The sequence below is a fragment of the Aulonocara sp. 'chitande type north' Nkhata Bay genome, linkage group LG9, assembly GCF_057382095.1.
Source record: "Aulonocara sp. 'chitande type north' Nkhata Bay isolate Kocher_YH1m ecotype deep benthic linkage group LG9, A_spYH_male_GT1.1, whole genome shotgun sequence".
NCBI lineage: Eukaryota > Metazoa > Chordata > Actinopteri > Cichliformes > Cichlidae > Aulonocara > Aulonocara sp. 'chitande type north' Nkhata Bay.
The window spans coordinates 14,547,965-14,564,430 of record NC_141352.1 but is presented as its reverse complement, the minus strand read 5'-3'; the positions used below and the strand labels follow the sequence as shown (position 1 = coordinate 14,564,430).

The 16,466-nt window shown below is 41.5% G+C and overlaps 1 protein-coding gene across 1 annotated transcript in view; it reads right to left on the bottom strand.

The window, feature by feature from the left end:
* Positions 1-1,004: 1,004 nt before the first annotated feature.
* Positions 1,005-16,466, bottom strand: part of LOC147321850 (uncharacterized) — a 97,509-nt gene continuing 82,047 nt past the window's right edge. The window contains exons 20-25 of the mRNA XM_086305130.1: positions 11,749-11,858; positions 11,354-11,428; positions 10,359-10,452; positions 10,221-10,261; positions 5,053-5,155; positions 1,005-2,205 (exon numbers count right to left, since the gene is read on the bottom strand). Coding sequence (XP_086161256.1) covers positions 1,822-2,205; positions 5,053-5,155; positions 10,221-10,261; positions 10,359-10,452; positions 11,354-11,428; positions 11,749-11,858 — 807 coding nt within the window. The 3' untranslated portion in view covers positions 1,005-1,821. The remainder of the gene's footprint in view (positions 2,206-5,052; positions 5,156-10,220; positions 10,262-10,358; positions 10,453-11,353; positions 11,429-11,748; positions 11,859-16,466) is intronic.

The window sequence follows — 16,466 nt, the reverse complement described above, 5'->3', positions numbered from 1 at the left end:
GCATGTACTTGTGTGCGTAAATGTGTGCATTTGTGTTTGTGTGTGTGTGAGAGAGGCTGACTAATCCCTCCACAGAGCTGAAACGAGTTAAAAACACATCAAAGGGAAGCTTAACCTCTGTGAAACCTCACCGGGTTTTCAAGAACAACAAATGATCATTCTCCTCATTGTTTCCAGGGGGACTCTTTTCACCGCCGCGCTGCTGACTTTTCCCTCAGTCCTGGGAGTTTTCAAAAAGCCTGTGGTTTCATTTTTAATGACTGTGCCATTTGTGAAAGTGTGTGTGTTTGTGAAAAGAATATGCGTGTGTGGATGTGTGGGTAGGTGCACACGTGTGTGTTTGCACATAAAAAAAGGATATTTTTGAGTGTGACACGGCAAATGAGGAAAACAAAGCTAACAAGGACATGCAGCTCCGCTCGAAATCATTAAAATGTATGACATCCTGACCAGCTATACAACTGCTATATATATATATATATATAAATATAAAGAACCAATGAAGGATAAAAAAAAAGAAAAAGTGGGTTTGGAAGACAGGAAGGTGGACACGGTGACAGAGAAAGGCAAGATGAAGAAGCTAGTTGTGGCCTGAGACCTGCTTTTCCTAGAATTCTCATTATCACAGTGTTCCCTCTTTATAACTTTGGATATGCACATGCTTCCTCTGCGAGGGTTTATTTGTGCGAATGAGAGTTGCTCTTATTCAAACACTTGAAACATGAATAGAGGAACGCGTGCCCTATAGATCTACATGTTATCCCAGGTCCCAAACTCATTTTAGATCTTTTAATGGAACGATTTTACTTCCTAGAAAGGTACTTACCCGTATCAGCGTCAATGCCTGACTCAGCAGTCGTATAATTTTTTTTACAAAAGCCTAATTAACGAGTACCACTGCCAGTTATTGTTACAGTACAAGCATCCAACTGGCAGAAATAATATATTTTTGGCACACTGACATGCAAAACAAAAGTGGGGAGGAATATAAAGCCGCTTGCAAATATGTGTTTTTATTTTGCTACCGTCACAATACGGGGCACAGAAAAAAAATCAATAAACAGTTTTGAAAGTATAAAACATAATATCAGACAGCTAATACACCCAATCACGCGAGCACGCGCTCACCCACAGTCTCTCAAAGAGACACAGAAGTACACAGACACATAATGTACTCAAACATAGAGACGCACGGCCACATTCGCCGCAGCAGACGCGGGACACGTGGTGCACAGCTGGAGCATAATCAGAGGCTGCGTTACTGCCATTTACATCAACGTCTGAACCACGCCTGTGGATGGATCATGTGCTGTTTCTCATTTATCCAAGCGGGACTCATCTTCAGATCTACTGTTTAACTCTATCTACATTAAGTTTCTTGTTTTGATTAGTTCATTTGTGCATTTAAGGTGCAAAAATCTGGTTATAGCTCAAGTGAACTGTTGGGAATTTTCAAATAAGTGCATTTGAGATTTTGTGCTCACTGCTGCAGTTTTGCTGCAGAATAATATTATTAATTGAAGATGTAATTGCTTGAAGCACTGAAACATTTTTGAGGACACAGTCAGTTATCATAATTTTAAGTCTAAGTAATCTGTCAGTGTGAATGTTTTCTTGGCATAAATCGTTGCATGGAACAGCAGTACCCTTATAAATATGGCTGAAGAAATTCCATTATTTTCTGTTTCCGAGCGCCACCTTAGGCACAAAGAACTGTGGGACTTGACTTTGACCTGCAGGACATTAACCTCATCCTGGGTATGCTCCCCAGCGAGAAGCTGAAGGTCAAAAGCCATGGCAGGTCAAAGTCTTCAGGGGGCTTCATTTTGCCGGATTCCTGCTTGTCCCCTTAGACCCGGCATCTTCCACAGAGGCGGAGAAAGCGCACTTGGAAGACGGCCTAATCAAGGACGCTTTATCCGAAGCCTTGGACTCACCTGGTCTCCCTACTCCGACTGTAGTCGGCTTGGTTTGAGTCCCATTAGTGTCCCCTGTCACTGGGACTATACTCAGAAGACGGGGCAGGTCCAGGGATGAGGGAAGGGAGGCACAGATAGGAGGGCTGACACTGAGAGAGAGTGGGAGGTGGATGGTGGTTGTAGGGGGAGGAGGAAGGGGCCCACTCCTCTCCACTTGTCTATGCATGGACCTCTCTTCTTCCAGCTGCCTACGCAACCGCTTATTCTCCTGACTGAGATTGCCTAACTACAGAGAAAAAAAGAAAGAAACATACACAGAGAAGCACATGTGCAGACAAAGAGATTAATATGTTTGTGTAGCCAAAGGAACAGTGGCACATTTTTGAGAAGTTTCCAAAAAACACGGCTCTCCTTTAGCCGAAGCAGTGGAATCACACAACTCGAATCAAAGTTAGCAATAAATATCAACCATCAAAAGTGAACAGCTATCGTGCTCATCAAGTAACTGACATTCCATTATGTGATTAATTCATCATCTTTCACAGTCGCTTTCATGCCTGTTGAAACAGAAATGCAAATGGAAAATTGCAAGGGGGTGGGGGGGTGGGGTTCAGGATTGTATTGTGTTCACAGTTTGAAGTGGTTGCAAGAGGGAGTCATGCGACAGTGTAAATTTCTACATGAAAACAGCCAATTTGAGCGATCATTAGAGGTCGATTTGACACAAAATCATCCGTGACACAAAACAAATCGCACATCGTCAGGACATGATTGGGCTCCCTGAAACACAATTATAGACTAGCTAAATTGAGGATTTTTTGTTTTATTTGTGTGTGTGTGTGTGTGACAAGGACATTTGGGTAAAGGCAGCGTGGAGTGTGAGTTAAAACATGGTTTTTAATACAAAAAATAAAAGCATTTATATTTGTTGTAAAAGCTCGGTAATTATATGCAAAATGTGCCAGTCTAAAAATTGCAATAAGGTAGATAAAAGAGAGAAAAAGATATGAAATAATGTATTTTTAGCTGTGAGTACGAGTAAAATAAGAAATTAAAGGATGTAAAGACAAAAAAGACTCATCGGGTAATGACAGTTGCACTCATCCACATCTGTTTTTAAGTGTGTGCGTGTAAAAACTACGGTTAAAGAATGATGTCACATTAACATGTCTGGCCATGTGTGAGTCTGCGTGTGTGTGTGCGTGAAGGAGAGAGAAAAACACAAACGGAGATGAGACAGACACATTTCCGGATGGTTCTGCTAATATTACCCGTCCAGACATCGTACGCATGCACACAGACACAGAGAGACACACACATGCTCAATAAACTCTGAGCACGGGTCTTAGGCTTAACCCTCGAAGAACCAATGGCATGTCGACGTGTCAAACGATCATAAGATGCTTTACTATCCTCAACAGGCAAACCTCCTGCAACACGTCCATTTTCAGTCATGCCAAAAGCAATAACAATTCTAGATGAAAAACACAGAGTCTGACATTTATAATTAACTGCACGCGACCGGTTTAATTTTTCTCATCTTTTGTGGCTCTGGATGCTTTTCTAATTGTAAGGCGGGGGGGTTGAAATTAAAAATCACAGCTTGTCTTCTCAACCTTAACTTTCCGTGGGTGAATTGGTGTGCATATATGTGGATGAAAAGGACACAAGGATGTGTATAAGTAGGGGTGAAGGGAGTTAAGCATGTGTGCGTGTGTATTTTTCCACTGTTTGTATAGTTTTAATGCAAATTATGGCAATTACAGAACTATAAAAGAGTTGCATAAAAACTGTTCAGCTGCTTAATGCCTGTTTTAATTGTCGCGTGTAGCCACGAGACAACCTGGATATCATCAGAAGAACGATACCCTGCTGCTGATCGAGTCTCGAAAAGAATCTCGATTTTTAGTCCTCTCGTGTTCGTCTTCATCTCTGTTAATTTTCTGTGACGTTTCAAAAGTTTGCATGAAATTGGCTTGACAGTCGGATGGAAATCATGCATATGTGCTCCGTATAATGCCTTTCGGCGAGTGAGAAAGCGCCGGCGTCAAACCAGTTTGTTACTATGAGTAAATACGACTGATTCAAGGAGACACAGACCTGATTTGTAACCCAACGCCTTTCATAATCTGAGTCATTCCATTCAACTTCTTTACTGATAGCTCTGTGTGCGCGCGCAAGTGTGTTCACTGCAGAGTGAGGTGTTTACATCCTCTCCTTTCCTGACTGCCTGCGTGTATGTGTGTGTGTATACTGTCCATGTTGGATCAATGTGTGTAATGATTCACACTAGAGATTAAGAGGTGCTATTACACACCTGACCTGTTAAACAACACCTCTCTCTTTCTCTCTTGTCTGAGTTCTCCTCTGCGTTTCTCCATGTTCCTCTATCCTAAACCCACAGCTAATGTCATTTGCTCTTCACTGAAACAACACTGCATTAAAACTTCAACAAGTACCAGCTTTTGTCATACCCCGTCAATCAGCAGGCCACTTCACAAACTAACAAAAGTCGGGTGAGCCGCTCCCTAGGCCCTGGAGTTTTGGAGAACTGAGGGGGCTGAGGAGTACTTTTGATTTGTCTCTTCTTTGGTGATTTGTTGACTCTTGTGAAGCTCAACACAGTAAAAAATGTCAGCATTTCCCAAGAATATTCCTCTGTGTTTTTTCCCCCACATTGTTTTATCACAGCGGGCCATTTCCCTATGCTGTCATGGAGAGATCAGCACGGCTGTATTGATATACATCTCTCTCTCAGTTTCATGAAAGGGAAATCATTTACCAGTGGAAAGGAACGTCACTGCCTTTTCCCGATACGATTTGTCCCCCCCCCCCGCACACACACACACCCCACTTCCCCACACCACGTCCCTACATCCCGCACCCCACCCCGCTGCCGATTTTTCACTTTTATCGTAGGAAGAGGAAATGGATGTCTGCGTGCGCCTCTGTGTAAGTGCGCTTGTGTGTTTGAAGTTGGACGCATGAAAGCTTCCTCTTCTGTGTGAGCTCAACAGCAGGTGGGCCGGTGTGTGGGTGTGTGTTTGTATCTGTCGGGTAAAAGGACTGTCAGGACCCGGTGTGTACGTGTTCTTGTGTGTGTCTGTGTGCGTGCGTGTGGACGAGCGCTTACTTGTTGATTTAGCATTCCGATGGCCTCCAGGTTGCTTTGCAGTCTGGTCTGCATGTCCTCGATTTTGCTGAGGTTTAGAGCGACGCAGCCCTTCTTTTCCATGCTGCAACACAAGTGTATGCACACAGGCAAACAAACATACATGAAAAATAAACTCTTTAAAACAGTACAGGGAGTTTAGCGGTCTGAGAGAAAAAACAGAATAACAAAACTCTTTCCTTCTTGCAGATCCTTTAACTGCCTTGTCTGTAGTTTAGCTTAAAAAGCACATTAAGTTTACACTTGCTTCTACCTATTCTTGCACAATGACATGCATTTGCCTGACTGAACAGTTTCAGTCAAATGTCCTCGGAAATCTGCGGCATAAAGAAGTTGGCGTGCATCATCTTCATTATAACTATCTTCATTATAACTTATTACTAAACTCAAAGATGGGTGAGCAAATGGGTTCCAGAAATCATTAAATTATATAAGAAAGTGCATATAAAGCTGGGGAAAAAAAACAAAACAGCAAAAAACAAAAACAAAACAAACGCAAGCGCAGCCAGGGAACATTAAGAGTACAAGAAGCCATTTAAGATTTTAACTGTTTATTAAAACCGTTTTGGGAAATGACAAACAAATGTTAGGGTCTCCTATCTTCAGACCGAGGGCTGTCTAAGGAATGTCTATTAAATTAACGACGCTGGATAATGGTGCTCTGTACGGGCTGAAGAGCTTGCTGCCCCCGCTTTACGCTCTTTCTTTCATGCCCCAGTGAACCTGTCCAGTTAGCATTTGGAAAAAAAAAACCTTCTAAATACTTTATTGAAGAGTTCTTAGCCCATTAAAGTACCACTGTACCTCCCCAATGTTAATTTTCTTGTAAAAGAGCAAGCTGGGATTTTCTATCAGAGCAGCGGACGGGAAGATGGTCCCATTTTGCCTCAACTGAGAAGATGCACGCACTCATTGAAACGCTAATAAATAGTCCCATTGTTCCTGTAGATGCGTGCGCACGCTCACACACACGCAGTCATAAACTTTTGCCCTTATTAGTCGCAACTGAAACCATTTAAGATGTGGAAGACACTTGAGGAAGACACAAATATTTGAATTGACATTGTTTTCGGCTCCCGTGCATTTGCAGCTAACAAAGGCAACAACAAAAACAGTAGATAGTTATAACGCTGCTTAAAAACGGTACCCAGCAATCTCTTGACTATTTCCTTCTCTGATTTTTGAATCATTTATATGGATGTAATATTATTTTGCATTTCTATGGATCATCATACAACTCTGAGTTATAGCATGTAGCTTCGAGACTGAACAAAAGAAATGGTTGCTCCAAAAAAACGACACAATTTTTTAATGGCAAAAAACAAACTACAATTATAAATATATCTAGATAACATGAATATTTTTGATAAGTTCCCCCAAATATGTGCAAGAGAAACACAAAAAAAACCAATCCATACATTCCCCAGCTGACAAAATATAATCTGAGTCCCTGCATATTAGCCAACTAACTAATTTAGCTTGGCCAATATAAGTGAGAAAACCTAATTTCCTGAAAATGACATTTATAAACTGAACATAATTGCCACTGACCCTTGCAGATCTTTTAATTTCACACCCTAATGATGATACAAAGAACATTAATAAGAGAAATGCAGAAATTTCCTTTGATCTTTCAAATTTTGAATGCCGCTTGAAAGACGAGTTCCATGAGTTTCCATTGCTACAGCGAAGGGGGAGAAAAAAAAATAACAGAAGACACAAACTTTAACCACAAGCCAATTCCATAAAATCCAAAGCGCCACATCTACACATTTTCCTCAAATGATTTAAACGCTTTCCTACGCGGTAATGTGGTCTTCAGCAGATCATGAATCATCTCCGCTGCTGAGACAACTGTGTGAGATTTATGCACTCGATGTGAGAAACCGGCGAAGTGCCGAGCGCTTGGCTTGGCGCCCGTGTAAACATGTGTTCCTGTGTTTACACGCAAACACAGATGTGTGTAATTAGCAGCCTAATCCAATCAGTGTGTGTATAATTACAGTCATTAGTGTCAAAGCCAAGCGGCCATGCTCTCTAAACCAGGCAATAAACTACGTGGTTCCTCTCCTGCTCCAGTCTCACTCATCTTTCTTATTTACTGTCCTCATTTTTGCTGTAAATTTTATGCAAGGCTCGGCTCTCTTTTCACACAGCCTCCCTCTCATCGCCGCTTTCTGCTTCTCTGTCACTTTGGTTCTCCTTGTTTGTACAAATCCTCTGCTGTGATCACTGGGTGCTCTTAATTGGAAGCACATCGTTAGCGGTGCAACTGATGAAGCCTGATGCTTTATGAGCGCTTCCCCCACATGGGTTGTGTCAGGCAGCCACTGAGTCAGTGCTGCCAGAGGCAAACAGCATCAATCTCTGTTTCCGCCACTCACTGCATATCAATGTGTACTGGTATCATATTTTCAGATATTAGCAGAAATCATTTTTGGGTTGTAATGTCTGTTGTCAGAGTTTATCCTTCTTCTTTTTCTTCTTAATAAGCATTTCTGCAGGAGAGAGGTGGGAGGGAAAGGAGGGGCAAGCAGCATCGAAACCCATCAGGCCACACGCAGCACTTTAGAGGGAGGTACAAGACACTTGTATAAGTGATTATCATGAGGGGCTTTAATGAGATTGTTAATTGACACTATGATGTTACTGCGCAACAAGAGTGTAACAAACCTTTTTAGTATCACCGATCCAGGGCATTAATTGTGCACATAACAACTCCTATCATTGTTTTTTAGTTTGAGCAATACCGCTTTTACCCGTAATGGCAAAATAGCTTTTTACTTTAACACTCGGCTACTTATTTACACAGTGGAAATGAAAGGCAAGGTGTTAGTTTGATAAGAGATTTAATTTGGTCTCCGTGGCCAAAAACCTTTGACATATGGACTGTAGATTGTACATTGTTTAGGATCAAACTCTACAATCTGTTCTATGTCCAGAGCCACACCCCTGCATTGATATTACTGTCCTCATAACAAGGTTTCTAAGGTAAACAGATAAAGTTTTGCTTACTTTTTAACTCTTTCCCCCAGAAAAATGTGGCCTTCCCTGTACCCACCAAGACGACTTTTGGCACCTCAGATGAATAATTTGACGACCATTAGAATAGTTTCCGAGTTTTTGCAAGAGTAGCTGCATAGGCAGAGACCACCCTCACTAACTTTCAATGCACACCCAGTCATTTTGTCCTATGGGGAGGCCTGAAATATAACAGAAACAGCTCGGTTCAGAAGCGTTACTCCTAGTAGGCTTTTAAGGGATTACAGTGCAAGAAAAATATATATTTGAACATCTACAATTCTACAACATCTGGAAAACAGCTGCTGACGAGGATTACAGAAACGGCTACTAAATAGATTTGGATAGACACGATGTAGTGTAAACACCGTTACACAAAAATGTCTGCTCAGACAGACATGCTTTTTGTCAAAACATCACCTTATTAACAAGCGCTTATTAGATCTGCGTGTCTAAATCTAAGTTTTCCCGTCCGTTATGGCAGCAAATTGAGCTACGAGTTGGCTGATGCTTGGAGATTTCCTTATCCTTCATCCACCAGGTGGATTTTGAGCAGAAAATGCAAATAAATATGCCAATATCATTTTTGACTCTTAAGATTTATATTTGCATGTAAAAAAGCTTCAGTTTTGCGTAATTTGTTGAGTTTTACGTAATTTGTTGAGGTTGAGAAATGCAGAAAATTTCGTTTACCGAGCTAACACAATTGCGGTCCCCTCCATCAGGCCTCTCCGCGCCTCCCTGTGGGCTTTACTTTTTCACAAAATAACAAATGCAATGAAAGGCCTTCTCATTCAAGCAGCTTTATAACAGTAGGTCAGGTAATCATAATAAATTTCTTTAATAAAGGCATATCTAATGACAAAACCTTCACCCCGTGTTGACTGCTGTCAGTGATAGTGACAGCAGACAGACATTGTTAAGATACCCCCTGTCCCACTAGTAATGAAATTTACACTCTATACGGCTGCCTTGCAATCATGACATTATCTATTGCTTTATAGAAGTGCAATTTTAACACATATGGCATTTTTTGGTAGGTGCGAGTGTGGGGGAAGGTGTGGGCATACTAATAAAATAAAATAAATTAGGAATCAACATAATGAAGGAATGGAATAAAAAAGGGGGGCAAAGGAGGAAGAGGGGCTGGATGGGGGTGACACAATGGAAGAGGCTTTCATTCACTGTTTTTATCTCGTTCCGTGTTATTATATTCGCTCAATCAAAACCCTCTCTTATGCATACATCTATATGAACTGCCTCTCTCACTCTGTCCCTCTCACTTGCTCATTCGCAATTATGAGGGAAAGACAAAGAAAAGCGATTCATCTTTCTGTCGCGGCCCCTTAATGATATCATTAAAATGACTGACAGCTTTGAATAGCACTGGAAACCTACCCCAGTCAAAACAAATCTGATCCGTTTTGGAAACAGAGTCTGGTGGTTTGTTAGGGGAGGGGTGCAACATGAGCACATGTTAAAAAAAAAAAACGGGGTGAGGTTAGAATGGGGCGTGGGCGGGGGAGCTGTTAATGAGGGGTACCTTAGGGGGGCTCACACTTGGGGTATGGGGAGAAGCGCTGCAGGCAGGTGCCCCCACAAACACCCCCTCTCCCGTATGCGCGCACCCTCTTTTCTCACTTCCATCCTACACCCAATCCCATCTGTGCCACGTTCGTTTTCATTGGCTTAATGAACATAATAAATATATCTCCTCTCTATTGATGAATGCTATTTGGCAGCCACGGGGGTTGCAAGCAGGAGAGGATGGGCACTTGATTGAAGTGTAATCATTGTTAAAGGCCCAGCATGAATAACATATTCAGATTGACGAAGAAGAAATAAAACAGCAGCACGTGCGCACACACGGGCACTGCTACGCACAGGTGGCCGGGCCCGCGGGGCGTTTCATTCACAACTTGGCACTCCTGCTGTTACTATCATCATCAGCTTTGTTCCGACCAGATTGTGTGCGAAAGAGCCAAACGTGGTGGCTTTTGTTACATGCTAAACTTTGATCAGCTGCTGAATGCAAACAAACGTATGCCTTTAAATGTGTGGTCACACACACACACATACACGTGCCCACATAAATGTAGATGACTCACGTTTTCCTGTCTTGCTGTACTCCCCAGTCCCGGAGATGGGCCTGCAAACAATTATAAAAAACAAACCTGTTTATGATTGACTCGCTCTTGTATCTCCTTATTTGTAGTTCATTGCTTTTCCACTCTGCCCCTGTTCACCTTGAAGAGTTCCATGTCTTTCTCCTTCTCATCCACCGCTTCTTTCAGTCTCTTTACCTCTGCCTTCAGTGTGTCATTAGCCTCCTGAAGGCATCTGACAAAAGCAGAGAGACGTGTTAAACAGAGAAATATAAATAGAGAGGAAGAATAGCAGACACCTATTATCATCAAGAGACTCTTGTTAACATTGCTGACAAAATAGTCTTTCAAGCAACACCAGTGATGTCCGCGTTTCTCTCTTTTCCAGAGCAGCCTTTAACTAGCAGTTCAGACATCATCGCATACACGCATATACTGTAGTCCATTATAACACAATTCTTTTTGCACAGCATTTATCACTTACCCTAGTGACTATCTATTTCAGTATCTTGCTGTGCCCACCAATTTCAGACCTATTAAGAATTCTGAAATTGTTTTATTTGCAGGGGGGCGGGAAGCAGACATTTTCCGGTTAGGGAATATTGAAGGACTGTGTTCATTATGAAAAGGAACCATTGAGGGAGATGTGATTTCGACAAAGGTGTATGGAGTCTGTTATGCACAAGAGCCACATGATAACATGACAAAAACATAAGCACACACGAGCACACATGAACGAGGACACGTGTGAGTGGAGACAGAGGAGAACATGGTTACGGTGGTGCTGGGTGGGGATTATGAACGTATGGCACTATAGCTAGACAGCTTTGATCTCTGGCATGAAGAATATGTCACGCCCATGTATGCGTGTATTTATGAGACATGACTAAACAGAAACACTGTCAGGTGTGAGTATGTCAGGGAGTCTACCTGAATCACCTCAGCATATGCACACACACACACGTACACAGACACACTTCATGCTGCCTCACTTCCAAACCACCGCCGACCATCTTCAGTCATATTCCCTAAATAAAGCGATGTACAGGGTTGAAACGCATTCATTCGAACATACTTGTCTACAAACGCAAACAAATCTAGCTACTGAAAAATATCGCTGTGCCAAATATACTTACTCTTTCTCTTTAGTGATGACAAGCAGAGCTTTGTTTTGGGCTTTAATCTGGGCAATAATGCTCTCACTGGAAGCCCTTAGTAAGGAAGACACATTTTTTAATGTAATTCTACACAAACTAACACATCAACAGTTTTTGGCTGTCCTTTAGTTGTTTGAATATAAACAAATAGATCAAAATGCACCATTAAAATCATAAAATCAATATTTTCTACAACATAAAGTATTTTGTAGATTGACCTTGAACTGTAGCTACACATAACAGTACACTATATGATACACACATATTTTATAGCATGTGCCAACTAAGAAAACATTAATAACTTCCTTTTATTTCCTTAAATCCTCTGTTTTTATTTTTTAAATTCACAAAAAACATGTTGGGAGTGTCCATACTTTTGCTCAGTGATCCAAAGGTTGACATTAGTCATGACCAGCTGGCTCTCGTGCAGAAGCTTTGCATTGTCAGACCGCGTCCCCTCCATCTCTGACCGGAGCGTGATCACCTACAGTCGATACAGTAGCCAAGAATTATCCATCAAAACTTAAGCAGTTGCAATCTTTTCAGCATTTCCTTATTGCAGATATACTGCCCCCTTTTCTATACTTTACCCAGCAGATTAGTGAAGTACACACCGATATTCACGCTAACCAAATCCCAAGTAATTTAAACAGGTTAGCAGCTTAAAGTATTTTTTTAAAATATTAACATCCTGCAGCTTCACACATTTATGGACTGCATGTCTCTGTCTTGTAAACAGACACGCCTGTGCACACGCTCAGATGCAAACATCATATTAAATATGAATGTGGGGTGGAGGGGAGCAAAGGTGTGATTAAAGAAAAGCTAAAAAGCAGGGTAAGTAATGCTTTAAATAGAGGGGGTGCAAAAAGGGTGAGACTAAATGTCAAAAATAGAGCATAATGGCAACACAAGAGAAAAATTAGGTAAATGGAGAATAATGGAGGATGAAAGAGATGGCATTTGCAGACACAGGTATAAATAGCAAGGTGAGGTATTAAGCAGGCGGGAGGGGAGATGGAGGATTTGGTGGGTGGGTGGAGGGGCAGAAGCAGACTGGAGGCGAGATTGGAGAAAGGGAAAAGATGGGTGTGGGGTTAACAGGGACTGGATGGCACTGGCCAAACTGCTGACTTTTTCATTCTGCTTATCAGTCAGGACCTTTCCAGGCCTAAACTCTGGGGACCCTGACATATTACCCTTATCGCCATAGAAACACCTTGATATGCCATACCATCTTCCCACAAAGACTTGAGCAAACACAGAAAAAGTTTCCAATATGTGGGCCGTGATTTAAGTTTATAAAAATGTCAAATGATTAACCCGAAATGTCAAAATATCAACTGCAGGTATGAGATGAATCAAGCACGGTGTGCATCTGTGTGTATATCTGCATGTGTATTTTCAATCTCACACGTGCACAAAATATATATTTTATTATTTTATATTGCCAACGTGTTTCCAGAAAGTTAAAGAAGATTTAAATTTAACACATAGATAAGACTGATTCTGTTGTTGCGAAAGAAATTGTATTCCCGAGCAATCAAACAAAGAAAAGTGATTAAGAATCATTATAATTCATTTTATCATCCAGTGACTTCAAGTGAGCATAACAGGACAAATAATGGTAGTGAAAAGTGAAGGAGGCAATGATTAGCCAACAAAAAACTATCAGCATTAAAAATAAAAGAGATTATTGTCTGTAGCGTCCAAAAACTTTCAGAACTCGGCATCTGTTTCCTGATGATTGAGCATCCATTAAATATGTTTTGCCCATATCCAGATGGGCTGCAGGAAAACAGAAAAAAACCCACACTTTTAGTTGCCTGAGGTCAAGGTTTTTAAAATATTAACGAGTTTATCTGACAGAAGTCAGTCAGCCCAGGGCTACAAACAGAGGCACCAGTTCAAAAGTTTACAACTTCTAAAGCTGATGAATTTTTCACCTGCACAAGAAAATACGAAGCAGCAGACAACACATCGGGTTTTGTTTTTCTTTCACTGTAAAAATTCAAATATGTTGCAACACAAGGAAATCCATGAGACACTCATTTGTTTAATACCTTATGCATCCACTGAAAAAAACAGAACTGACATGCATAAGAGTAAGCAATGAGGCTGTGAAGACACCAGTGACACATAATTAATAATTCAGTTTGCGTAACATGATGAAAAATTGCGCTTTTAATTAGGATTGGATTAAGGAAGGGTTGCATTTCAGCAAATAAGCGCTGAAGAGAAACCGTGGGATCGGTGAAATTACATCAAGCAAATCATTCAATTTTGAAGAATAAACTGAGTCAGGCTATCGATTGTAATTACATTAACAGTGGAGTAAATATTGTCACTGTTTGTGACTTCATCTTGTGTTTTGTCTCGTGCTCTGACGCATATTCACATGAAAAAAGTTCTGTTTAAGCCGTCTTGGCAAAACCCCCGCATATTAACACACCCATATTAATTATAAGCGCAAATATATCAAGCTATACCATTCAAAAGATCAAATAACACCCACCCACGCAACACATGGGCGCACGTACACTGGCAGGATCTGCGGCATGCTGTAATGACAGTAATTACCTGCGGTCTCACATTAACATCTCCCTCCTGACTGTCTGACTGGCTCAGCTAGTGGAGGGATGTAAATCGCAGCACAACTCTGATGTTGCGATTAGGTCTAAATTACACATCATCACTCTGTTTCCAGCAGTGTCAAGGGAGGCAGAGAGAAGGGTTTGTGAGAAAGAGGGAGGGACATTTGTAGAAAACGGATGGTGTGGGGGGGGACAAGGAGGTGCCACTGCAACAGTGGGGAGGAGTAAGTCAGCACACCTGCTTAACATTTAGATTGGTTTTGTTGCACAAATATTTTAGCAGATGATGGGGGCTAAAAGGGGCAACAAAATGCATTTATAACCAAGTTTGGTGATACCTCTTGTCCTTTCAGCTTTATACTCCAGAATATGAGTTGACTACTCCTGCGCTGGTGAAAGATTTCAAATCTTTACAGCTGCTGTACCATTTCTTTTTTAATTAATTATTTTTTTTATTTATCCTACCAAAAAGAAAAAAGAAGAAGAAGAAAAAAAAATGCCCGAGTCGTTCCAGCCTATGCTTTTCAATAGATGCAAGCTAGACTTTGCTGGACTCCAACATTTTTTTCTGAACCTATACATCTGAATGAACTTTCATGACAAACCTGAAAGCATACCTGCAGATGGAAAATATAAAAGGAAGAAAGAAAAGAAAGAGAGCAAATGATTGTAGAGACTTTAGAAGTTAATAGATTTTCCATCTTTTCTATTCTCCATGGAGCTGTGGACCGGTATCACATTGCGCATTGGGCAAAAGTGTATTTTCACTAAAAGCCACCAAACCGTCCAAGGTCAGGGGATAAACATGCGTCAAAGCAGACTTTTCTTGGTAATGAGAGGAACATAAAAATGAGTATAAAATCAGAAACAGATAGCCTAGTTGTTGCTTCTACAACCATCAAACCGCTAGAGCCGAATATGAGCCATTACTCTGTTCCACTCAGCTCATCAGAGCACATCCTCTCATCAAATTAATGAACACATTTATTGTTAAACACGTTTTTATAAAACATTCATTCATTCTGTCTAATTAAAAGACCCAACAGGCCTGACATCACTTAAATATGCATACTTATCACTCACATGGTCTGAATTAAAGATCCACAAGTTCGTGCGGGGCTCTGTGTGTGCACTGTATGCGTGCATGTATGATGGTAAAAGAGAATGAGGCTTCCTAAGCAGGCCTTCTCACTCTAGGCTTAATGGTGGTAATCGTGGCGTGACCCAACATTAAGACAGTGTGTGCGTGTGTTTATGTGTGTCCCACTCTCCCTAATGGTGACGATGATGACATGTTCTCCATTAGACTAGTCAGTGGGCCACAGCAGATCTAGCATATTAATGATGCTGATGATGGCTTCTTTAATTACCTTCGTCTGCTGCTGCGTGGCCTGACTCCTTTTCCCCGATTCCTTTCATCACACACTCTCCTACGCATGCTGCTGGGTTGTTTATCAGTGGTTGCCATTACTGAAATCCTCTGTCTTGCATCTAGCCTGTGTGTGCACAGCTACATAACCAGCCTTGGTTGAAGTTTCACAAGCCCCTTCAGGAATCAGTAGAAAATAAGTTTAAACTTGTAAGGCATACAATGGAAATATTTTACCAAGTTCAGTCAATACGCCAGCACTAATATAATATCAAACAACATCCAACCTTAGAAATAATTCAATTTTGCACTTTTATTCCACAGATCCTGTATAAAGGAGGGTAAGCTAGTCCTTGAGGCGTAACAGGATTACTGACAAAAAAAAGAAAAAGAAATGTGCAAATATTGTCGTGCAGCGTCTAAAAAAGAAAAAGAAAAAGTCTACGTTTGATGAAAAACTCAAACAACAGAAAACTTTAAATGCGTTATGGATTGAAGGGATTCGCAATAGCACAATGAGTGGTGTTTAGTTGTCCGGCTGACCGGGTCGCACAAGTGCTTAAATAACAGCAGCAAAACAAAAGAGCAATTTTAGGGTCTGAGGTGCATCCGTGCTGTCTTGTTTCAGTGATGAGTTTGGCAAAGCACAGAGTTACGGGGAGGAGGCGCTGCCCCAAAGCATCTTGGGGGAGAGGGGAGCGGGAGATTGACAGACGGGTTGGTGTGAAGTCTGCAGTGATGCGGATGCTGTAGCGGTCCATTGTGGCGAAGAGAGAGCTGAGCAAAGAAGCGAAGCTGTTGATTTACCACTCGATCTACATTTCTACCCAAACCTACACACGTGAGCTCTAGGTAGTGACCGAGAGAATGAGATCATGGTGGTAATAAGCTTCCTCCAAGGGGTGGTTTGGATCTCCCTTAAAAATATTCTAAGAACCTCAGCATAACTCGTTCACATCGAAAGGAAACTGTTAAGGTGGGCCGGTCAACAGGCTAGGATGCTTCCTGAATGCCTTCTAGGTGATTGCTTGGAAGCCGCGGGGAAGACCGAGGCCATGCTGGAGAGATTACATCTCACAGCTGGTGTGGAAACTGGAAGAGCTGGAACATGCTGCCAAAGGTGTGTGTC